Source organism: Malaclemys terrapin, chromosome 22, assembly GCF_027887155.1.
Source record: "Malaclemys terrapin pileata isolate rMalTer1 chromosome 22, rMalTer1.hap1, whole genome shotgun sequence".
NCBI lineage: Eukaryota > Metazoa > Chordata > Testudines > Emydidae > Malaclemys > Malaclemys terrapin.
This window is the reverse complement of record NC_071526.1, coordinates 15,414,087-15,439,833: the sequence shown is the minus strand read 5'-3', so window position 1 is coordinate 15,439,833 and position 25,747 is coordinate 15,414,087. Positions and strand designations below refer to the sequence as shown.

Below are 25,747 nucleotides of genomic sequence, written 5' to 3'. Positions count from 1 at the left end.
AAGGCTCCTTATTTGCCTGCATGGTACTCTTGGAAGATAATGGCAAACTTGCACCAGCACAGTGCAGCAAGGGAAATTGAAAGTGGATCTGCAAAAAAGCACCAAAAATACTATCACAAATAAGATGGATGATGAAGCATCCTCGTTCATTACTGTCCAAAAGTATCTGACTATTTTTTAGTGAACAAAGAAATATGAGAGGGAGAAAATAGTTTTCATTTAGCGTTATCTCTTTTGGCTGTACAGACACCCCTGACTTGCGCAATCGTTCCGTTCTGGAAAGCCTTGCGTAACTCGAATGTTGCGTAAGTTGGAAACGTATACCCGTACATTACGCAAAAAAATTCCGCAACTCAAAAATCCTGTTTCTGGCTTATGGAACTTTTTCCGTAAGTGTGAATTTGTGTAAGTCAGGTCTTGCGTAACCCAGGGAGTGTCTGTACTGGAAATGAATCACGACATAAAAAAGAATAAAATGAAATTTAAAAAATACCATTTATTTCCTTTTCTTGAGCACATGGTGAACACTTATCTGAAGGTTAAAAATGTTCTTCTGAACTAAAACGGATCACACTAAAACACAGATGATATACATTAAAGGACCGTAGAACATCCCCAGCACACTTAGCTGAAAAGTTATGGACAGGGAAAGGAGAAAATGGTATTTCTTCACCTAAGTCAAAATTCACCCCCATTCCAGCAAAATGCGTGCAGTACTTCCGGGCTGCATAGGCTTTTTGCTGGCATTAAGCTTTCTTATCACAATTCACCCCTGCGGAAAGGGAAAAAGCAACCTATGAAATCGTAAATTCAGTTTACTCCCTGGGTTGGCTTCTGGTGATGTTGAGTCCATCAGGAGCAAGAATGCAGTTGCGAGGTTCCACACCTGAGATTCGGCCAAAGTAGATACGGACCATTTTAAGTAGCCAAATAGAAAGCTTTCTTCCCTGCAAACAAAACCCCTCTGTCTCTAATGATTTTTAAGCCTCCTCTTCCCTCCCTGTACTGTAGGCGGTACTGGTGTGGCAGAGCAGCGACACGTTATGAGCTAATTAATAAGTTAATTAATAAAATTAAGGATGTTTTTTTAAATCCGGCGTTGGCTCTTGGTTTGGGTTATGCAATCTCTTCCTGGACACGTCAGCTCTTGCAGGTTGCTTGGATCCAGGGTTTCGCTTCGTTAGCAGCAAATTGTTGAAGTATGTCGATGTGAATATACATTAGGAAGTTCCCAAGTGCATAGGGCCAGATTGCCATGGAGAAATCTATAGGAAAAATGAGTGGTTCTCTCTGGTGGATCTTGCTCCAGGAGAAGTCTTGCCCTGCTATGCAGTGGGCAGCAGGTTCAGCCACCCCAGTACTTACAATCTGCTGCAAACCGTGGCCATCCATTTGGGAGGTCTTGTGCCTTTTTCCACAGTCTGGGACACTCTTCCCCTCCCTCATTTCTCAGCAGCACATCTCCAGGGTCTCCGCCACTCACTGCCACCTGTGGAGCCCTGAAAGGGGATTTCACAGTGCACGCATTGTCCGCTGAAAAAGGGACTAATGAGTTAGTCATTAACTCATCAGCATGGGAAGGTTGTTGGTAAGGCATGATGGGTGTAGCGCGCCCTTTCTATCCTGTCTCAAGCCCGCCCCTCCTACGATCCTCCAGAAGTCTGGGGAAAAGAAAGGAACCCTATACCTCTAAGGAAATGATAGGCAAATCTTAGCATGTCCTGGTCTGGGCCTGGCAGCCACTTGAAGCCTGAATACTCTTGTGTCTGCCATTCAGAAGTGGAAATCTCATGGGAACATGCTCTCCTGTAAGGTTTCCCTCTCCCCCTTGTTTCTGGGATGGTGAAAAATATGGTGTAGCTGTTTTGTTTGTTTTTCTTGGGAGATTCCTGGAACTTCCTGTCCTGGGTTGGACTGGAATTAGAAGAGTTGCCTTTTCTGTGGCATTTCGGTGCTTCAGCTTCCAACTGAAAATGGATCCAGGAGACACAAGGGAATGCAAAAGCAAGTTGGGAAAAAAGCAACTGAAAGGAAACTTCTGAAAATGTTTCTAGGATGCGCAGAGGTGTCTGAGTTAGTTGTATCCTGACAGGTCTGCCCATCTCACTTTATCTCTCAGCTCCCTCTAACACCTCTTGAAGACCTGTTTTGCTGCATTCATTTTATTCTGGAGCCTATGTTTTTGCTGGGAGTGTGAATTAATTGGGACAGAGGAGTTTACATGAGTCCCTATATCATAAAAGTTGTGCTCCTTGTTAAGGCTTCAAGGTTAGAACAACAATAGCATTAAAATATCACTGTTATAAACAACCATAGATGATTCAGGCCATAAAAATGTTTCTTTTAGCCATGTAAATAGGGTAATCGAGTAGGAGACAGTAGCTAGATCTATTAAATGCTGGCGTTATTTTACACTTGAGCAATATAAAGGGAGAAAATAGGTCTGTAGATTAATCTGAATAGGAACCAGCAAAGACATTTACTCTGAATGGCTAATAAGTAGATTGTTGTTGTTAGTGTTTGAAGCTACCTGAAATGGTGCAATAGCTCAACTCGTTCACATGACGAATGGGATGGGGAGCATCTTTTTTTTTGAGCTGATGAAGGGAGCCGGGGCGTTTTAGGAAAGGCTGATGCAATTAGGCTGAATACGCCTTGATGGCGGGATTGTATCCAAGGATGCACCGAGTCACATCCGATGACTTCAAAACGACTCATTAATTTTGAATGAACAGGAACGAGGAGGAGAGGCAGCAAGTTGTGGCTGTTGTGACTCCCACTATCTTTTGAAATCGTCCAGCAGAGTGATGCTTAACGTAGGGATGAAATGGGGTGAGAACCAAGTGGAGCCGGTTAAGAACAACGGAGCACAAAAAGGAATGGGGAGCTGCACCCAGGAGGAGAGAAGACAGTGAAGGGATTGGGGTCTCTGAAAAAGAACGTGTGTGTCTCTGGGCCCGGGGTGAACTCTGGCAAGTGCTGTGCCTAGCTGGCAGTGAGGATAGACAGTGGCAGGTGCCCAGCTCTCTTCTGGCTTCCTCCAAATCTGTAGCTCCATTGCAGGCCACGTGCGACCGAAACCAGTGAGAGACTTCCTGGATTGGGACCTACGTACCTGGGGTGTGATCAGCTTCGTGGAGTCTGGCTTTACCCAGGAAGTGGGCCTAAGGTAGGGTTTGAAGGAGGGAATTCAGGGCACGTGGTGCACAGGATGTGGGAGGATGTTCCAGGAGGAAGAGGGGAGGCGAAGGGAGAGATGTATGTAGGGAGTGAGAGTGAAATGAAGGCAGACACATAGGTGGGGTGAGGGGTGGGGAAACCAGCGTGGATGCCTGGAGATGAGGACAGCGGAGCTTGAATTGAAATGCAGGAGAGAGGAAGCCAGCGAAGGGGTCAGAGACAGGGAGCAGCCGGTATGTACAAATTAATTTGAAGTTTGTTTCTGGGGGACTTTGAGGGATATGCTGCAGAGTCGTAGGAAGGCTGGAAGCAATAACAATTGGATGTTTAGGCCTGGCTGACCTTTTCCTTACCTGAAGTTTAATATCTTGTCTTCGGAAGATTATTTTTTTCTTCTTATGAGATAAATCATAGAGTTTAAGGCCAGAAGAAACCACCCTCTGGTCTGACCCCCCACCCCCAGTGTGCCATAGGCCGCCCACACCATCCAGCATTCGCACGCCAAGCCCAACAGCCAAAATTAGACTGAAGTATTACAGCCTGCAGGAGACCAGACTGTTACGTGCCTCAGGGAGGCAATCGGAGGGACCGACGGGCATCAGTGTCGGAGGACCCCACAATGGCAGGAAAAGGAATAAGTGAGAGATACCCAGATAATCCTGGCAAGTGACCAGCAGTCACTCACAGCCCTTCATCTCCCGCTGTGCCGCTGCACATAACCTGAGCGGTAACTGAGCTGAGTTGGAGAGGCAGGGCCGTCTAGTGGATATTGGTACTTCACTGGGATTCAGGTGAGCTGGCTTCTGTTCCTGCCCTTGTTGTGTCACCTTGTACCTACAAATCACATCCTCTTCCTGCCCCTTTTGTCTGTTTCAATTGTAAGCTCTCCAGGGCTGTCTTTTTACCATGTTTTTGTACAGCTCCTAGCACAATAGGGCCTGGATCATTAGGTGCTCTTGGAATCATAATAATTATAATAAAAAATAATACATTAAATCCTCACCCCCATCTCCCATAGCAAAAAAGGCTACAACTTGACACTGGGTTAAAACCGAGATAAATAAACCAAATTGCCATCAATTTATCATGCAGAGAAACAGACTTTTAGTTCAAACAAACAAACAAAAGCCAGGTGCTTTAATTCAGCGGTATCAATCTGGTCTATGGCTGCATTCATTTCCATACAGTCACTGTAAAATATTATGTTGATGGTTAGGAACACAGCTTTTATGGGGAGAAAATCCATGTTGCCAATTTGCAGTGGAATTGGTGAATGGGCAGGACAAAGCTTCAGTAAGACTATTCCGTGTGACATCTGGGTAAATAATCTAGTTCTGTTAACCTCACGGGCAATCAAAGTGGCTGGCTGTTAGATACAGCCAAGTATAAGTAGTGGGCCCTGTAAGTCATGCATGGAACTCAAAGGCAGGCATTTGCTTGTGTTGCTGTTGGAATGAACCCGGTGGGCAATGCAGAAGGACATTGTTTTTTTATGCTGTGCCACTCAAAGGCCTCTATTGTCCCAGCCAGAAGCAGCATGTAGCTGCCTTGGCACAGGAGCAGGCCAGTAAGCTGATTGCGACAGTGAGAGTCACATTCTGACTTTCCCCTTGCTCCTGAAGGAAGTAGTCTGTACTAGCCCTTGTCTTGGGGCAGATTGACTTCCTTCTCTGCCCCAGCATGACCACATGGATGTGGCAGACAAAGGATCCAGCCACTTGATGTGCCTGCCTGCCCCCAACCCGTATAGGCAGGAGGAGGAGAAGCAGCACTGTGGAGCCTGTTCTCCTTCTGGCACATAGTAATAGGATGCGTCTGTCTGCCTAGCAAAGGCATGTGGCAAGGGCTCACGACTGAACCTGAAGTGAACAATGAGCTAGCGCCGTCTTATCTCCTATGCGCAAAAGGCTTCTGGGCATCGTCTGCCCAGTAACACGACGTTAGTTAATGTAGACAAATGAAGCAGAATTTTTAAATGAGATCCCATTTTTCAAAGACGATCTCAAGATATGAGGCAGGTCGGGGTTGTCCGATTCTTAACAGTTCGTTAAATAAAGAGCAGCTAGTGTTGGAGAGTGACTTTTTAAAAAATGATAGATTCTTATTTATAGCGAAGTTCCAGTCATTAATTTTAAAGGGAGAAAGCACAAAAGCAGGAGTGGGTTCATTAAAAAATTTGACATTAGTAATTTAATTAAATTGGGTCTTTGAGTATCATTGCAGAAAATGAAATATTAGTTTTACACCGATTCTCAACCCATTCGGCATATTAAACAATATCTCCCCCCTACCTATGAATTTTTTTTTAATATAGCTAGTAACTCCATGTGTGTCTGTCAAAGTTGTGGGTGAATGCCTATTAGTGGACTCTACAGAGGCACTTTTAATGTAAAGTGCTTAATTCTAAGCGCTTTCCAAAGGCTCGGTCATAAGCATCATCTTCTCTCTTTACTGCCCTATCTGGGTTTCAATATAGGTAGGCATCACCATGGTATCTAAGAGGCTTTCTGAGGGAAACTGAAGCACAGGGAGGGGAAGCCATTATTATTAGAAGCAGAATTTGTATAACTATAGCCCCAATTGAGATCAGGGTCCCATTGTGCCAGGGGTCGGCAACCTTTCAGAAGTGGTGTGCCGAGTCTTCATTTATTCACTCTAATTTAAGTATTCGCGTGCCAGTCATACATTTTAACATTTTTAGAGGTCTCTCTCTATAAGTCTATATTATGTAACTAAACTATTGTTGTATGTAAAGTAAATAAGGTTTTTAAAATGTTTTAAGAAGCTTCATTTAAAATTAAATTAAAATGCAGAGCCCCCCGGACCGGTGGCCAGGACCCAGGCAGTGTGAGTGCCACTGAAAATCCGCTCGTGTGCCGCCTTTGGCACACGGGCCATAGGTTGCCTACCCCTGTGCTAGATGCTGTACAGACACCTAGTAAGAGACGGTCCCTTTCCCAAAGAGCTTATCATTTAAATAGACAAGATGGAAAAAAGGATGGGAGGGGAAACTGAGGCAGCGCTGAGGTTTTCAAAACAGTCCAAAAAAGATTTAGGTGCATCTTCCATTAGAATTAACGGAAGCCTCGGCAACTCGGGTTCTGTTTAACCTGGGAACTGAAGCGCTAGGGAACCACAGGGTCGGTCAGCCACTTTGTCTGTTTGTCCAGCAGCCTCAATAAAAGAATCCCCCCTTATATTCATTACAGCCAAGTCTTGATTCATCTTCAATGGTCTATTTATAAATGGAGGCATAGAACTCCTTCCTACAGTGTCTTAGATGCAATGAGGTTGAAAGTGATTTGATGCAGGTTCTACCATCTGGGTCTGGCTTTCTGTGCATGGCACAGCAGAAAATTGAGTTGCTCGTCTGAAATGTTTCCTTGTGGCAGGGCGGTAGCACGGTGCCATTACGCCAATTACAGTGACTAAATAGGTCGTTATGAACGTTCACTTCATTTCACCTGGCTGTGCACACCTCTACCTTTGTTTTCCTCTACTACTTCCTCTGTATACTTAGCATCTCATTTTGCTGTTACTCTTGCTCTTCTCCTTAGCAGGTTCTCAGACTCAACGTCCCTGAGCTCTCAGGAATTCATCCTTTTTGTGCATGCCCTTGGCAAAATTCCTGTATGTGCGGTAAACACTCAATCAGCTCTGAAACAGAAACTCTTCTCCGTTATATTTTCTGCAGTGTTGCATTGCTGAGGAAGAGGGCTGGTCCGTAAGGGCCTGGTTCAAAGCAGACTACGCCTGTGGAAGTCTTTTCATTGTCTTTGTTGGGCTTTGCATCAGGCCCTAAAAACCTGAATAGACTTGATCTTTTTGGAGGGTTTTATTGGGAGCCGGTGGAGTTTGATACTGATTCTCTAGGGCTGCTGAACAGAGGCATTGGTGGAAAATGGTAGGATTTATTACAGTGTCTGCTGCTGCCTACTTGACATTAAAATTGGATATTGTGGGCCAGACCCTTATCTGATGTAAATCGGTGTAACTCTGTTGCCTTTGTTGGAGATATGCTAATTTTATACTAGTTGAGGATCTAGCCATATATGTGAAACCTAAAGTGCTGAGCTTTGGGTCTTTTTGTCTTAAGAGTAATTGCTAATTCCAGACTTTGCCATTTTATATACCATTACACAAAGACGTACACAGTTTCACCTATCTTGCAGAAGACTGTGTGTCCTGCCTGGTGAATTCCATTGAATAACCTTGAGTTCCTGAGTAAAACATAATCTGTTGAGATTTTCATACTGTAAATACCTAAAATAGATAGAGAAAATATCTTGATTCTGTGACGGGATCCCCGGGGTGCAGCCTGGGACGGTGGGATCGCTGTGCCCCCTGAACTCTCTCCAGCCTTGGCTGTCTCTCACAGTGCCTTGCTAGTGACCAGCAGCAAACCCCTCCAGGTGCTGTGATCACAACCACATGGGAAGACACAACACCCAGCTAGATTGCATGAATGCTCCCAGAGCCACTCATGAATCACACCGGGAAAGGCAGCATCCAAATCCCCCCAGCTCCCAGCCTTGTACCTCAGAAATATACCATCTTGCACTGCTCACGATGAGCAAAGCAGATTTATTAATTGGCTCACCACTTCATCAATGGAAAGTGGATCTACACCAGTCTTTGCCAAACCGGAGCAGATTTGCCACACACTTCATACAAACTCACTGGTAAAGATAAACAGTAAAAGAAGTTTATTGGCTACAAAAGATAGATTTTAAGTGATAGCAAAAAGTCAGAGTCAGTTACCAAAGTAAAATAAAAAAAATATATAAGCACGCAGAGTAGGTGGGTGAAGGAGAAAGGCCCAGCATGTGGCCACTGGGACTGAGGGTATAAAACAGACAATGTGCTTGGAGAACACAAGTCCGGGCATGTCTGGGGGCATTGCTGAGTCTCCAGGCAAGGTTGCGCAATTCCCCTGGCGTGGGCTCATGCAGGTGAGTCATTGCATTGAAGCTCCCTTGCTGGACAATGGTTGTTAACGGGTTGATTGACATCCTGCCCCGGGTGCTAATATCTGGCTGATTCCCCAATTTACAGCATGTTTTAGTGACAACCATAAAACACAATTCTCATAACTTCATCGGATCTATCTATTTATTTATCCCCATCCACCCCATCCATCCACCCCATCTATCTATCCCCATCCACCCCATCTATCTATCACCATCCACCCCATCTATCTAACCCCATCTATCTATCCCCATCCACCCTATCTATCTATCCCCATCCACCCCATCTATCTCTATCTATCTATGGCTAGAGAAATGGCTTTCAGCAGATCATAGCCTTTCCTCTGATACCTTACAAGGCATGCTTTATATGTAAGATCACAGTCATATATAAATGAGGAATATAGGGGGTTACAGGGCACTCCCCCAAGGTACAGAAGGTCACAAATTCCTTATAGGAGTCAGGAGTTTGCTCTCCTTTGCACAGCTTGGCACAGTTGTTCCAGTGAGTTACTGGGAGCGGTTACCCTTTTGTGAAGCATTATCCTAGGGAAGGTAACATACCAGACCTGATGGGCCTTGAACTGATCAATGTGGTAAATCCGATGGTCAGTGAACTTGCTTTTTGCATTTTAAGTGATACGTTTGCATTGGTATTGGAATGGTGCCAAACAGACATTACATTTATTTCATTATATAATTGGGTTCTGTATCTGATGTAATGAACCTTGTAATAATACATGGGGCAAAAAAAGAAGGAGGGTGTTTTAACTGGACTGAGGCTATGGAATTTGCCGTCTCTTGCTAACCAGGAACAATTTTCTCTCTGGCAGTTTTACCGAGTCATACGTGTGGAAATCCGGGAAGACTCCAGAATGGGATCCAGCAAGGGACGACGTTCAGCATTGGAGACAAAGTGAGGTATAGCTGCAACCCGGGCTTCTTTTTGGAGGGTCATGCCTTGCTCACTTGCCATGCCAGTTCGGAAAACAGTGCCTCCTGGGATTTTCCACTGCCCTCCTGCAGAGGTAAAGTGCTTCCTTATGTGACTCTGTGTTCACTGATCTAAAAACTAATGATCATGAGAAAACTATAGCTAGAAAGAGCCTCCAGCTGTAGAGGGAATCAGAGATGCTGCAGAATGAGCAGGTACATGGGACTGGCAACATTGCATTTGGTGGGATATTGGTTTAAAAACCAAACCAAACCCAGTGAAACCCAAACAAGATACAGTTGAGAGCCAGGCTTCCTTTTAACAGAATCCCTAAAGCTCCAGGGATGAGGAGGAACAATAATACTTACAATTTATATAGTGCTTTAAATGTGTGCAACCATTTAATTAACTGATTCTCACAATCCCTGGTCATTGCCATTATCATCCCTAGATGGGGAAACTGAGGCAGTGACGTTAAATGACTTGCCCAAGGCCACAGAGAGAGGCTTTGTGGTAGAGCCACAATTAGAACCTGGCACCTCCTGATCTCCCAACCTCATGCTCATGCCTCCAGTGCAGCTTCTAACATGGCCCCAGCTTTCCCCAGCTTTAGAAGGGAATCTTTTAAACTGCATGCATGTCACTGGGTTCACTCTGTGCTTGGGGGTGAAATTCACCCCAAGGCTGAGGGCCTGCACAAGACTTTATGCACCCTTATGCCCTGGAACTGTAAAGCAGACTTGCAAGGGATAGAGCTCTCCAGTTGGGTTTCAAGTGGGAGGTGCCTTGGTGCTCAGAGGTATGTTTCTGCAACTGATTGACTGTAAGATGTTGGAATAGTCTTCTCAAGGGAAATGGTGGAGGGTCCATAGCCTGCATTGTATCAGACTGGGCTGGAGAATAAACCATGGGGAACAATCCTGCCCTGGGATGGGGCCCAACCAAGACAGTGTAATAGTTATCTTCCATCTCCGTGTTCTTTGGTTGATAGGCTCCATCAGGGAATCCTCTCTTCTTCATGTTCCCCATATTGTGTTTTACGATCATTTCCTATTTCCTATTGTGCATTCTGACCAATAAAAGAGCTTCAACGGGGTCATTTAAAAAGCCCCAATACCCTCTGTGACCTAACGGTGCAGCAGGTTGAGAGTTTTGTTGGAAGCAGACAATAGAACAGCTAGTTTGTTGTGTTAAAGGAGGCTTGGAGTCTAGGGACTTCAGATGCAGCGTGGTGACTTTTTGCATTTTCCATGTATTTTAATAAGCAGAATGAATTGTGGCCAGTTTTAATAGGCCAGCTTAATTAAAGTGGCAAATAACCAATGCCAGGCTAGGCCAGGCTGACTTAGAAAGCTTGCTACTGGATCTAATTCTCCACTTTTGCACTTTGGGCCTGCTGCCTGGATCTTGTGCCGTCATTCACACCTATAAAACCCTACCATTCTGATTGGGTACGGTTTGACACCCACTTTGCATTGGTTACAGGCTGCACACCGTAGAGGACAGCAGAGAAATAGGCATAAAGACTCTGGGCTGGAGAAAGTTTTATACAGGAGGTAAAACTTGATTTAACGCACTGCTTATGTAAAGGGCTGCAGCCTCCAGGAACTAGTGGAATTTTAGTTTCTTTATGACTATGGAGAATTGCTTCTTGATTATCCTTTGTGGATTCGGGGAGCTTCAGGGGACTAGATTGTCAGTAAATATACAAGTGTTTGGGTTGTTTTACCAAAATAGTTGCTGGTTCCCAACTTCATTTTTGTTCAATTCCTTGTGTGCTTCAGCAGACCATCTAGTATCGATCCTTTTATTGATCCTTTGCTTGTGTAATCAATTAGCAAGCCTGAGCCAGAGCATACATCTTGAATTTTAAATACAAAAATATTGTTTGCCTGATGATATATGTTCCTAACACTTCCCTTGATGAGTCATGCAGTTGTGGTTCCTGCTGCTTATTGTGTTTGTTACTCTGTTGCTTATCTATTGCTCTTGTGTGTTACCCATGGTCCCAATACAGGAGTGGTTGATGCATAGGTTGGTGCTGGAGAGGGATGTTTTACCTCCTTCATTTTTCATCTCCAAGTTAGCATCCTCAGTCTTGACTTTCTAGTTTCATGCTAAATCGGTGCTTCCATCATAAACCGTTATTCTTCAGTGTGTTTACAACTTGGCTGGAGAAAAAGCACCCTCAAGGCTGAAACATGGTATAAAATGTCAGATCGCTCTCAGAGTAAAGGAAATGCCATGCAAGAATAGACCAGTGCTCCATCTACTCTGACATCTTATCTCTGACAGTGGCTGGTGGTTGAGAGAGGGTAAACATTGCCCCACTATTTAAAGGTGTTTGTGCAATGCCATTCCATAAGGGAGGCAATGCCTCCTGACCCCAGCAGGTGCTGATGCCTTGGAGCATAAGGATTAATAACCCTTGTAATTTTTATTTGATTTTGCTGCAGATGGTCTTTTTACCTGTGTGCAATCCTTTTGTTCAGGAAGCTATTAAGGTTACTAATTAACTCCCCCCCCCGCACCCCCCTAAAATTACCACCACCTTCTTGATATTTCATATACTTATAATTGAAAAATGTCAAAATATGCCGTGATGGTCACATTGCATTGTGGCAAGTATTAATTTGTTTCACATCAGTTTATTTGCTCCAGCAGTATCATGTGGTGAAATGTTCCAAAGGTTACCCATTCTGTGCAGCATGTAGTCAGATGTTTGCTGATTGTTTTAGTGGACTTAAGAACTTGGGATGAATTCTGCACCATTTGATGTTAATGGTAAATGCTTACTGAATGTAGTGGCAGCAAACATCAGACTCCCTGGGGTCTAGTCCCATATAGTTACAGTTAGTTGATACAAAAATGTAGAAAGCAGAAAAAACGGACAAGAAATTGACACAATAGAGAACCCAGAACCTGCCCAGCCATATGAACTGATTTTACCATAACAGGTTTTTCAGTGATCAGATTTAAAATTCATGTCTGACTGTTAGACTGGCACTACAGACTGTAATGACTGCAAGGGTCAAAAGATTTGCATACAGGTAAAAAGTGTCTCATTCTGCTGGGAAAATAATGCGTCTTCAGAGCTACTGCCTGAATAGAAATATATATTTCTTTGATTGAAATTAGACCTTCTCAATGTCTGCACATCATGTATTCAGCCTGTGGATTTCCTTGCCTTAGGAAATCAGTCAAATACTGTATCTGGATTCTTTTTTGAAATGCCTGGATAACCTTATGACCAATATTTTTAGCTGTGTGAGCTAAAATAAGTCAGTCACATGCTTCTGGGCATAAACTGATTGCTGCATGGGTCAGGAAGGAATTTGTTCCCAATGTAGAACATTGCACAATTGACGGGTTATATTTAGGTTTAAAAAGATAGCGTATAATTTCTGATGCATCTGGTAGGGGCCACAGATGGGTATTTGAGACGTGTAATGTGACCTGATGCTGCATATCTTACTGTACTATAGCACTCTGTATATTCCTATAACTATTAAGTAACTGATGTATTTCTAAAGGAATCAGTGTCACCTAGATTGTGTGAGTGGTTCCAAAGAATTTGTTCCTATCTGCCAGATGAATAACATCCATTTGTTTAAAAAGAGCAAAGACCGTGATTGCAACGAACAAGTCAACATTTGCAAATAGAAGCAACTTTGTTGTTGTTGTTACAGTTATGTTGTATTACAATTACAGCGAAAAGCTGAAGTTATCTGAAATATTGCTGTGTGGTATCTGCTGACAAATGTGGATTATTTTTTTTAATAGCACCCATTGTACCTATTCATTTGATTCTAACTATGGATCAATACGATGGGCAGCAAAAAAGAAACCATTTATCTCTGCTGAGAATCTCAACTGTCCTACAGCTCCAAGGGCATGCTTTGTTTTTTGAACTATTATTTATGATGATGATTGTGGAATAGTGTAAGAGATTCAGTAACACATCAGCGCCCCATTGTACTAGGTACTGTACAAACAAAAACAAAAGATGATCCCAGCTCCAGAGATGTTACAATCTAAGTATTGTGAAACAGCTGGATACATTGGATTACCCTTTAAAAAGAAAAAGAAAAGCTCTGTGTATGTAACACACCTATAAAATGTGTCATGTCCCTTGCCAGTGGCTAGCCAACATGGAATATAACATACTACTACTACTGCTAGCTAATGCCTTTTGCTTAAGTGCTGGAGGCCTGTTGTTGCAACACAAAGCCCCATCTTCAAACCCTGCAAATGGCTCTTGGAGTATGAGATGGTGACGTTAGAAATAGGCTGCCTTCCTTTGTCTTTCATCAGTTTTTACATAAGCATAACTCTATATAGGCCCCAGAAGAGTTACTCCAGATAGTCACTGATGGGGGGAGGGGGAGCAAAATCAGACCCCAAATCAGACTTGTCTCAGTCAGTATCACCCTCTGCTACCTCTTCTCTTGTGTTTTGTTGTAAGTAGGATGCTATAAAGTGAAAGGGAGGAACAGCAGCTCACGCTGAGAATTCTAATGCTTTGCTTAGCTGGTGCTACGACCCTTTCCACGTTTTATGTAAACATTAGCATTTTGTTCTGTGGTTAAATCAAATTGAGCATAAACCGTGTAACAACACCTGCAGCTCCATTAGGAGGCGGAATAGTCTTAAGTAACACATTTTGTTCTGGAAAATAAGGTCACATCCCTGCACAGCCGGCACTGGAAGCATGTTCCCTTAAGGCTGTGAGTTGGGTTCTGTTTTATTTACCTGATTCGTTCTTTTGTCTCTCCCTGCCACATTTTTTCTTTCAACTAGATTCGTGGTGCTCTGGGCCTGCTTTCCCCAACATTCAGTCTATATTGTAACATCTGAAGAAGTGGGTTTTTTACCCACGAAAGCTTATGCCCAAATAAATCTGTTAGTCTTTCAGGTGCCACCAGACTCCTTGTTGTTTTACTGTAACATCATCTTGCGGTAGGAGATAAATAATAATGTATGTCGGCAGCTGTATGTACTTATTGGGGAAGGCATCACCAGGGCTATTGGAGGAGTATTTTGCATCATATCTGATGATATATTAGTCTTACATAAATGAGTGGTGTCTGGGTTTGTTTGTTTCTTAACCCTCCATCTAAGGAACACTTACTTTCTATGATGCCTTGCAGCAGTGTGGTACTAGTATTTTAACAAGAGGATCCCACAAAAATTAAATTCCTTTCCCTACATCCTAAGGGATAAATGTGCTGGGGAAGAATACGTTCTTATTCCATTCAGCCAGTGCTTCCTCACAACAAAAGGGAGCAAACAATTCTCCTTGGGACACAAACCTTTATTAAGTGCATTTTCTGGAAATATTTCTAGCTTGTTCCCGTCTATAATAGACACATTACAGATGGGTCAGGCTGCTGAAATCAGGATTAAGTGTCAAGTCATAGAATCGTAGAATATTAGGGTTGGAAAAGACCTCAGGAGGTCATCTAGTCCAATCCCCTGCTCAAAGCAGGACCAACACCAACTAAATCATCCCAGCCAGGGCTTTGTCAAGCCGGGCCTTAAAAACCTCTAAGGACTGAGGTCCAGATACAAGAGCGCTGTAATCATGGGAGCTGCTGCTTTGAGAGCAAATTGGTCTACTATTGCTGTCTCTATAATGTGCAACGGGTGGGCCCATGCTTAAGAGAAAATATTGTTGTCCTAAAAAGCATCAAAAGGGCCTGAGGGGAGAGCAGAAGTTAGAAAGAGGGGATAAACCACCACCTATCAAGCTGACCAATGTTGTCTCGTTTCATTGTTCCTCCCTCATTGAGGTTGGTCTACCTGTTGTCAACTTATCTTATATTTAGATTGTGTGCTCTTTGCAGCAGGGGCTTTTTGTCCTGTGTCTGTACAGCGCCTAGCACAGTGGGATTCTGGTTCTTTACTGGGGCTCCGAGGTGCTACTGCCATTCAAATCATGACTGTACGCTCCATTTTCTCTTTAGATGCTAGTATGGCCCTCATCACCATCTGAGCACCTCGCAAGTATGTCTGAATCCTTCTTCCTAATGTCCCCGTGAGGGAGCAAAAAGATGTTGTTTCCGATTTTAAAGACTGGGAACTGAGGGACAGAGAGGTTAAGTGACTTGCCCAGGCTCTCACAGGAGGCCCATATCACAACCGGGAATTGATCCCTTCTCGTTGGACTCCGGGTTCTAACAGATCATCCTTCTCCCATTACAAGTCCTCGTTTTAACAGACTAAGGTGTTGCTGTTTTAGTAGCAGAAATAAGCAGGCGTCTTCGGAAATGACTTATCCTGGCAGTATCTTGCCTTTATAATAAACATGTCATTATTTTGGCTTATTGTAGCATCATAACTTGGAGCAAGAAGTCCCATAACTTGAAATGATCAAAACTAGGCTGGAAAAACTGTATGGTAGGGAATTAATCCTGTATTAACCTGGAGCTGATAGAGTAAAGGGAACTATCCTGGCCTGCCCAAGCTAGTGGACGTAGATGATCAAACATAGATCTCTTTTGTCTTTATCTTCAGAGAGGAGCCTTTTAATTGAGTTGCCAAATTCCAAAACTCTTATTTAGGTAGGTCTGTATTTCTGCGCATCTCCAGGAAGCCACCCACGGTAAGCACTGCCCAGAGCCTGCACCCCAAACCCGCTTCTGCACTCCAACTCCCTGACCTGAGCTCCCTCCTGCACTCTGGACTCCTTGGCCCCAGCTGGGAACCTCCTCCTGCACTCCAAATCCTCATCTTTGCCCCCACCCCAGAGCCCACAGCCCCGGTCGGAGCTCTCACTCCCCCACACCCCAACCCCCATCCTAGCCCTGAGCCCCTTCCTGCACTCTGAACCCCTTGGTTCCATCCTGGAGCCCCCTCCTGTACCCCAACCCCTCATCCCCAGCTGTACCCCAGAGCCCAAACCCCCTCCCAAACCCCAACCCCTGCCTGGGTGGGGCAGAGTGAGCGACAGAGGCGGGGGGATGGAGTGAGTGGGGGCAGGGCCTCAGGGAAGGGGTGGGGGCAAGGGCGTTCGGTTTTGTACAATTATAGAGTTGGCAACCCTATCCCTAGAATGTGTTAACTACTTATTCTACAGAGTGTGTTCCATCTTTTAGTTAACACCCTGAGCGTCTCTCCCAGACCGGAAGACGAGCTCTGTGTAGCTCGAAAGTTTGTCTTTCTCACCAACAGAAGTCGGTCCAACAAAAGATATTACCTCACCTACCTTGTCTCTCTGGGTCCAATAGTGTCCCTTAGCAAGCAGTGAAGAATATTTCCCTCCATTACAGGAATCACAGGGTGAAATTCCACAGCTCGTATTATGCAGACCAGATTAGAATAAAAGGTCTTTGGGGCGGGGGACTGTCTGTTTTGTTCTCTGTTTGTACAGCCCCTAGCACAATGGGATCCTGGTGCATCATGAGAGCTCCAAGGCAATTCTGCAATACTATTACCAATAACGATAAATGGTCCCTTTTGCCTTAAAGAGTGGGATTTTCAAAGGAGCCTAAGGGCCAAATCTCATCGAAATTCACTAGGAGATGAGTGCTGCACTCCTTCAGAATTTCCCTGGGATTTTCAAAGATGCCTATAAGCTTCAGAGGAAGCGTGAACATGGAAAAAAAGTGTTTAAAACTAAAACTAAATTAGTCGTAACAGACTTCTTAAATGTAAACCTTTAAAACCAGGTCAGATTGGGTTCAGATCTAATTCTGGGTGCAAACTTGGGTAAGTTAACTTTATATCAAGTGGGATTTTCCATTTATAGCTCCAGTAGAATATTCTGAAATATGTTTCAGTAGATTCTGTTTGCTAAAATGCATGCATGCCTTCGGAGAGAAAAGTCTTGCCCAGCTTGTTTGCTGAGCGTAAATAGAATTGATAGGTTTATGACTTTAGTAGGCGGTTAAGTAAAAAATCAGTAAGCCAGCTGACGAAGTTGAGAACATTTGTGATGCTGCATTTTAAGCATATCAAATATGCAGTAGCTCATTAAAAGTGTCCTGTCCTGTTATAATTCAAACAGCTGCTTAGAGTGCGCTGGGCCCAAAACATTTTCAAGAGCTGTTCAAGACCATTTTAATATGTTTTAACAATAATATCAAGCTCATCAAACTGATCTATATATAAAATGAGTGTTGGAAGTCGTTAATGTGTTTTAAAAGATTTTTAATTAAAGTTTTTAAAAATAGGGGGCTAGGATTTTAGATGGAGCTACACCAATTTCCACCAGCTGATTTTTTTTAAAGAATGTTTTAAGATTGATGCAGCATCAAGAGGCAGAATTTTGTAGGATTTTCTTTTCTCCCTGGGAAAGAACATTGTCCCATATTGCTTTATGCTGAATTGCAGAGAAACCTAGGAATTGGCTGACTGGATGAGTCGAGTTCATCTAGTCCACTATCCTCTCTCTGATAATGTACACCTCTACCCCAATATAACGCAACCCGATATAATACGAATTCGGATATAACGTGGTAAAGCAGTGCTCCGGGAGGGGGGGGGGGGGGGGGACACACTCTGGCGGATCAAAGCAAGTTCGATATAACGCGGTTTCACCTATAACGCGGTAAGATTTTTTGGCTCCCAAGGACAGCGTTCTATCGGGGTAGAGTTGTACTAGATGCTTCAAATGAATCTTCGAGACCCCACAATAGGCAGCTAGGAGATAACCTGGCTATAGGAAATGCTTCTTCCAAACTGCTGTCAGTTATAGGCTGGTTTAACTTGGATGCTCTCCTTGCTTAATTTATTATGTATGTATTAATAATTTATTTACCCTAGGGAGCCCCAGTTGTGGCTCAACACCCCACTGTGCTAGGCACTGTACAAACACAGAACAAAAAGACAGTCCCTGCTCAAGAGGGCAAACCATCTCCTTTAGGTGCCTAGAGTCCCTGCATCCTGTAAACCTCATTATTTTGGATGTTCCAATTTTGGAAACTCCAACTCAAGACACCTTTAAAGGGGTCTACATTTTTCAGGGAGTGGGAGCTCAGCACTTACTGAAAATCACAAGTCTCCAGCTAAGCATCCAAAAAAACGTGGCTCCCCAAATCACCAATCACTTCAGAAACTGTAGGCCCCAGCCTTCATTAACCTTTTCACTGCCAGTCCTCCAGGCGGCCTGCTTTTGCCTGAGTCATTCGGTTGAAATTGGAGAAGGTGTGAATTAGGTGTCGGCTCTTGGCTTTGTTCGCAGTTGGTGCTTTCTGCCAGACTTACCTGGGCGCAGACAAAAAGCTCATCGCTGTTGCATATATAATTCCTCCAGGGCATTAATATTAAAATAGCCCCATGAATGTTCCAGGTTCCTGTCAGGCAATAATAATGTTTAAAAGGCAACCTGTGCCATGCTGGAGGTGGCTGTCCTTCTGCAGGAATGCCTCTCTACCGTAAATTGCCTCTGCTCAGACCTTTGCATGCATTATTGAAGCAGCTAATGGCCCCAGCCTGTCTCCGTCATATCTTTCTGCTGGGCATGTGGCTTGCAGAGAGCTCACTGACTGAGAGTAGCAGCATCGCTTCTACATTTACTGCCTTTCCAGCGTCCTCAAGGGGTTATTGAAGAGAATAGTTTGAAATAAGTCTGGGCGTATCTGCACATGCCAGCAAATGAGTGAATCGTGCTTATCCTTTGCGGCCAGAACCCATTCATACCCCAAGAAGTAAGAAGAGCTCCTGTAGTCTCAATGTACTGGGAAGAAAAAAACATCCTTGTGCTTCTCCCCTTATTCCTGATCCCATTTTAGCACCGTGGCTACCCATCTCCAGGAATCAGAGGTAACACAGACTCCTGCCTCTTGCATGGGCCAGAGCTGTCGAAGCTACCCCTGCTACCTTTATCTTGGATGAGTTCATATGTAGCAGAAAGGATCCTCTGGGTTAAAAAAACAACGACCCAGAAGAACCGGAGCCTAACATGCAAGGTCAATGGGGATATCATACCTTGAAATTGGAGACCATGACAGGGTGTGCAAACCCTACATGGGTCAGGGGAAGGATCAGTGAGCAGCTGGAGGCCCTATAAGCCATGCTCTGACACCCGAATCTCAGGGGTAAGGCTGCAAGGGAGGAGCTAAATCGGTGGGGCTTTGCTCAGTTAGTGCCTGACTGAGAGGGAGAGCAGGCTGTTAGCCGTCACAGTGGGAGATCAGGTTAGCTGGGGTGGGGTAGGAGCAGATGAAGATTGGTGCCTGTCAGGGCCTCCCTGGAGTGGGGTAGAGTTGGCCTGTCAAGAGATGATTGTCTCCTTTGGCTGCCAACGACTGCAGGTTTGAAAGAGCCCAGGTGGGGCATAAGCATTAATTTTCTTGGTACTCAGCAGAGCCCGGGAGAGGCAGAGAATCTGCTGAGGGTGGGTGGAGTCCAGGGGGGATGGAAGAATTTGTTTATTTTTGGCCTTTGGGTAACCTGGACAGGGTGGAGCTCTTACGTGGCATAGCTCGGAGGGGCTAAGACGCCCCAGGCCGAAAGGTCTTGGAGGCTGGGTGGATCAGCTGAAGACTAGGAGGGAATATCACTTGAGTCTGGGACTCTAGATACTTCTAATATGAGTGATTGCCCTCACTCACCAGGAAGCCTGTGTTTGTGCATATGCATTCTGTGTGTTCGGCTGACTGGCTGCAGTTGGGTAGCAGATGGCCATGAGAAATAAGAGTTGGCGTGAGCCAGAGGTTTGTTTTTACTTTGCTTTTGCAGCTCCATCCATCAGAGGCTGCAAGTCCCAGCCCCGCTGATAGTGGCTTGTACTGTCAGCAAGGCTCAGACCTGAAAAGGTTTTGATACTATCACACTAAGAATTTCCTGTGGAGCAGTATTCCAAAATCCTCCTGTCCCGCCTCCCCAGGAAAATGCATCAACTGCTGCATAAATCACAGGAGAATCACTGTGCTGAGTTTCAGTCTGGAAGGATTTTTTTTAATAGTTTTATGCTGGAGTTTTAAACACTTGAAAATAGGTGTTTATAATGTAAAGCCTGAGAGCTCCTTGACTAAAGCGTCTGAAATGCCATTCTATAATGTGCATTGTAAAGTTAACAAGCTTTTCATAGTGCATTTCATATAAATAGCAAGGCATTTGACAATGCTGTACATACAAAAGTGACACACTGCCACAATGCAAGTCAAATTAATTCTTGGTTTCCTTTATCTTCCTGCCCATGTTTTCTCTTGATCCTCCTACTTTATTTGCTCTAATAGCTTCTGCTAATAGAGTTTAGTTGTAGAGGAAGATAACCTGTAGCAAACAGCAGATCCCATTTCTAACCAGTAAATGCCTTTAGCTTTAGTGACATATCAACTTCTTCCATAGGTTTTACTTTCCTATTTTTAAGTAGCATAAGCTCATAGCTCATTATAGAAGGGCAGTGTGCATGAATTACTGCATAATGTTTTACTAAGCCCAAGAATGTGTTCTTATCCAGTCTGCTTGGTTTTAATGCTGATTGGTAATGCCAAGAGGGTAAAGAATTAGAACCAAACATTCAAAGGGAATAAAATGCAGCCTCTGAAATTGCACCCCCATTTTTATGCATGTGTTTTTCTGTGGCCCTGAACTGTGGCTTGCATGCACAAAATTGCAGTTGGCAGGGCAAATTGAGTAATCATTAAAACTGGCTTTGTCTGTGCCCTTTAGGTACGTGGGCATCTCCTTATCCCATTGCCACATGCAAATAGTAGCCTGTGCTCTGAAATGTGGGCTTTTAGATGGAGAAAATGAGACCAATGAAAAACTGCACGTGCAGTTTTAGTTTCTGAAAATTTGACACTTAAAGGCGAAACAGTCAATGCTTTTATATAATATACAAGTGTCAACATCGGGAGCTTGTTGTGGGATGGAATATAAGTTTGAAAGCTGTAAACAAGAGGGAAAAATGAATAAATTTTGCTTAATTCTCAACTTAGACATGGGTTCAGAGCTTTGACTCAGATGTGAATTCATTGGATTTGCATCCTGTTTAGGAGAGATTATGCTGGGGAAAAGATGTGCCGATGAGGGAAAACTGAAGCAGAGGACAGGCGGCATGGGAAAGCGGAGAATGAAAATGGGAGCAGAAAGATGAAGAAAGATTCTGCTGATGAGTGCACACTTGTAGTGTATACAACATCACCTGTCTGTACCAGCTTTTGCAGAACTCCTCTGTCCCATGTATGTGGCACAGGCATCTCTTTGGGATGGAAACCCTTTGTGTTTAACACAGCTCTCCTTCTGAAGGAAACCCTGGCTCAAAGGACAGGAGGGGAAGAAAAAAGGTTTCATGCATTTTTGTGAACCCACAAATTCCGTTTGAACTCCACAAGATTCATCCATCCCTAGCAGACAGTAAGGAGAGGGAGCTATTGAGGATGACTCAAGGGGGCTTAATTAGGAGTAAAGAGTAAGAACTGAGAAAGAGAACTCGGACAGAATGTCAGGGAAGAATTTGATGTATTAGGCTGTGTGGAACTGCTTCCCCCAGGAAGTGGTAGAAGCTCTGTCACTTGGGATGTCTAAAATTAGACTGAACAAATCACTGGTAAGTGTACAAGAGGGAATAAGCTTTCACTCGCAGGCAGATGGACTGGATGACCTAATAGGTCATTGTATCCTGTAATGTCTAGGTGTCTTAACGGGGATGGGAAACAACAAAACAAAAAGCAAATCCACTGCCAGCTAGTAAAATGGAGCCAATTAATATTTCATAGCTATGATGTCATCCAAAGGCGATATTTTAATGGTTCTAACAGCACAACCCTGACACAGGACTTTAAGCGTGATGGGGGAGAAGAAAAAAAGCTGCATCATTCTTATGGTGTTTTAACTTCAGCTATGCTCTGGACCATCTCCTTTGTCCCAATCCCGCCACAAACAGTGGCCCGTGTCCTGCAACAAGCTCCATATTGGCAGATCCCGGCATTCAAGATGAGCTACATTAGCCTCATTGTGGGACTCCACATGGGTGCAGGGGGTTGCCTATGCAGAGCTTGTGGCAGGATCAAGCCCAGTGGATGGTTCTGTAACTCTGGAGTTCAAGGCGTGGCTGTGTAGTTGGTGTGTGCAATATATACAGATATCATGATGGAGCGGTAGTGAGACCACAGTTAAGCTTGTATAAAGGGTCTTAATTGCAGGGAGAGTCATTTATTCTATGTAGGGCCAAGAATTAAAACAAAACAACAACCCCCTCCTCCCCAAAGTTACCTTTGTAAGTCCAAATTTAGGCATCTGCCCTAGATTTTGAAAAGCTCTGAGCACCCAACATTTCCCATTGACTTCTTTGGGTGTTGAGGAATTTTCGATCAGGCAGATGCCTAAGGTGTGGATTTAGATGGCTGAAATTAGGCACCTGTTTTCAAAAATCTTGACCTATATAAACATTTCCAGTAAACGTTTTCTACTTGGAATGGGGCAAATATCTGACACCAAAATATTACAAATAATAAACCAACATCCATTAAAAGCAGAGGGGATTTTTTTAAGGAATTAAAGAAAAATATGTACAAATATTTTAAGACTCCAAAACCTCAGCAATGTGTGTATGACTAACCAAAGCAATCCTATGATTTCATATTGCCGTAACCACTGTACTATCTTTATCTCACCCACCTTCATGGCTCTCATTTATTATGTTAAATCTTAGATTGGACGGATGGATAGAGCTTACAATCCTCATCATTTTATCCTGCACTCATGCCCATGGTGTCCAAACACCAACAGTTCTTTGATGCAAAAACCTTGTCTCTTACTGGTCTCTCAATTGCTATGCAGTCCTATGTTGTTGACTACTTTATTAATCATACAAATTCATTTTTAAAAGTGTTGTGATCCATCAACTGTATAAAATGCAACTCTCAGTTGCACAGATATCACCATGGGCGTCACTGCATAATAGCACCGTTTTCTCAATCACTGTTTTCCTAGGTGCTGTATACGTACCTGTAATAACCATGTCACATGCTGCTTATTCTGTCTACCTATCTGAGAGTTCTGTTGGCATGAGAAGGAACTTGACCTTTACTCTTCTAGTTATCTTGTCATTATCAGAACCCCTTGAACTCTCCTCTGTATAATGGACATCTACATGTCAGAAATCAGTTGTTTTGTAGAGCTGCAGCAGGCATAGTTTCACTGAAATCAAGGTAGCTGTATAGATTGAGACCTCTCTGGGGATCTGGGTGGATGTTTGCAATAACAATGGTTTCTCCGGTGGGTTTGGAGAGGTGAGAACTCTGTGAAGTTTGGTGGGTTGCCTACTCTAACTTTCCAACCTCTTGAAAGGTTTTCTGGTTTGGGAGGAAGAGCAGGGTATGCTATTGACACATCCACTTTCTGGGCCCCATTCCCATCAAAACTCATGCCACACCATGCAAGGTGTCTTCTTCCACACTATGGTGAGGAGCACTGGAGTTGTAGAAGCTAGAGGTGTCAGAGGTCTGTTGGATCATGTTTATTCCACTCCTGCCCCTGGCTACTGCAGGGTTGCCCACTGCTATGGTATGATGGAGGCTTGAGTAGCTGGTTTGGGAGATGTAAACGTGTCACCTCTGTGTCATCTGGTGAGAGGCATCTCTTCACATGCAGTGCACTTGCTGAATTTCCTAGTGCCTATATGTGTCTGATCAATGTGCCAATAAAAAATTACAGCACTTGAAAAGAACAACAACAACAAAATAAAACAACAACAGATACTAAATTACTTTTTAAGAGCTCAGCCTTGATCTTTGCAGCACACTCCAATCTCCCCTAATCTGGCATTATGTTTTGTATAGTACCTTTTTGATTTATGCTACTCTCTCCAGACTAGGTTTAGTTATTGTTATATACCAATCAATGGCCTTTTAAAATCTCCTTCCCCCGCCTTTAGAGTTTTGGAGAAATTATTGATCACGATTTCCCTCCGTTGTCTCAAATGTGGCATATGAGTCATACCCCCACCCCCTCTGAAAGCTTTAACACATTAAGGGGAAGAATAAAAAAAACCTCAGGACTGTGTTGCTCCAATGCCTTGGTGGCATATTTGCATCATGCTCCCTTCCAGCAAAACACCCATGATGTGTATTTTCTGCCTTTCAGCTGACGATGCTTGTGGAGGGACGTTACGGGGACAGAGTGGAATTATCTCCAGTCCTCATTATCCTTCAGAGTATGGCAATAATGCAGACTGTACGTGGACTATCCTAGCAGAGCCTGGAGACACCATTGCTCTGGTTTTCATGGATTTTCAATTAGAAGATGGATATGACTTTTTAGAAGTCACTGGAACGGAGGGATCCTCACTCTGGTAAGTGAGTGGCTGTATTTCCTTTTATGGCTGTGCATGTTTAATTCTATCTGCACATATATAACTTTAGGTGTGAAATTAACTGCAATGGGATCCAGTGTGCACTTCACCTCGTACCTGAACCAGAAACTTCACGGTCAGCACTAGCAGTGGTTAAAGCCACAATTCGAGATTTTAAAGTACATTGTAATGAAAAATCTCTGCATTTATTTTTATGGCTTTAGTTGAGTTTTACAGTGTTTGCTTTTGAAGTCTGCTCTTTCTTAAGAGCCCTGTGGTGTGTAGCTGGTTAACTAGATTAAAAACCTGTGGCTGTAGAAATCTTGAACTTGCTTTTTGCTCAATTGTTTTCTGATTACTGGTAAATCTATTGCTGACAAGTTAACTTTACTGTTAACGACCCTGTGGCAAATGTGCTACTGTTTGATTTGCTCTATGTACAGTAGGCTGCAGACAGAATTTAAGTATTCCTGTTCTCTCGTCCCATTAAGTCTAGTTTGATTACTCCACAAATGTGCTTGCTTTGAGAGAGCGGGGTTTATTTTGTTGGTAAGCAACTTATTGCGCTGCAGTCATTCCATTTCTTTTGCCTTCTTCAAGGTAACAATGATGTCTCCACGGTGAGGGATGTGAAATTACAAGTTGGGGTTTGTAAAATAAATTTGATAGCTGAGGTCTGAACTAATAGCGTCTAACAAAAAAAAGTTGCAGGATACCCCATGATGATGATTTAGGTTGGTTAATGTTTGGGTTCAGCAGTTGATGATGTTATAAAGATCTCGTTTGATGTGAATAGTGTTTCGCGGATGATTGAATCTGTTGAGATTTCAGCTGCATTTTCAATTCCCTTGCTGCTTAGTTGAATGGAATGTAAAAAGGAGGAGGCCAGTACATTCACTGCGTGAGGTCTTGTCTACACTATGAAGACTTTGTGGGTATAGTTATGCCAGCAAAGCCCCCTAGTGGAGACCCAGCATGTACTGACAGTGGGCATTATTTTCAGAGTGTGATTAAACCAGCCCCCCAAACAATGTAAACTGTACAGGCGAAAGGACTCTGGTTGGCGTAAGCTGCAGCTACGTGTGTGTGTGTGTGTGTGTGTGTTTGTGTGTGTGTGTGTGAGTGTCAGCATTCGAACATAGATATGTCAGTTAAAGCTGTGGTTTTTTTTTTTTTTTTTTTTTTTTTAACACTCTTAACCGACATAGCTATGCTAGAAAAATATTGTAGCATACTCTAGGCCTCAAATGCACGTGTAACAAATGAAGATGGACCCATGTGAAAGCTCCGGATCCCATCACCACCTATCTGCAATGGAAGTTCAGGTCCAGAATCTAGTTCTGTAGCTGGTTCTTACGTTGGATTCAGGGTGTTGGGGGCGGCCTGTTACAGAAAACCCCAAATTTTGCAGAAGTTTGGACT

The 25,747-nt window shown here is 43.6% G+C and overlaps 1 protein-coding gene across 1 annotated transcript in view; it reads left to right on the top strand.

The window, feature by feature from the left end:
* CSMD2 (CUB and Sushi multiple domains 2) overlaps positions 1-25,747 on the top strand; it is a 579,057-nt gene that overhangs the window by 158,462 nt on the left and 394,848 nt on the right. Inside the window, exons 4-5 of the mRNA XM_054012126.1 lie at positions 8,981-9,175; positions 24,118-24,325. Of these exons, the coding sequence (XP_053868101.1) occupies positions 8,981-9,175; positions 24,118-24,325 (403 nt within the window). The remainder of the gene's footprint in view (positions 1-8,980; positions 9,176-24,117; positions 24,326-25,747) is intronic.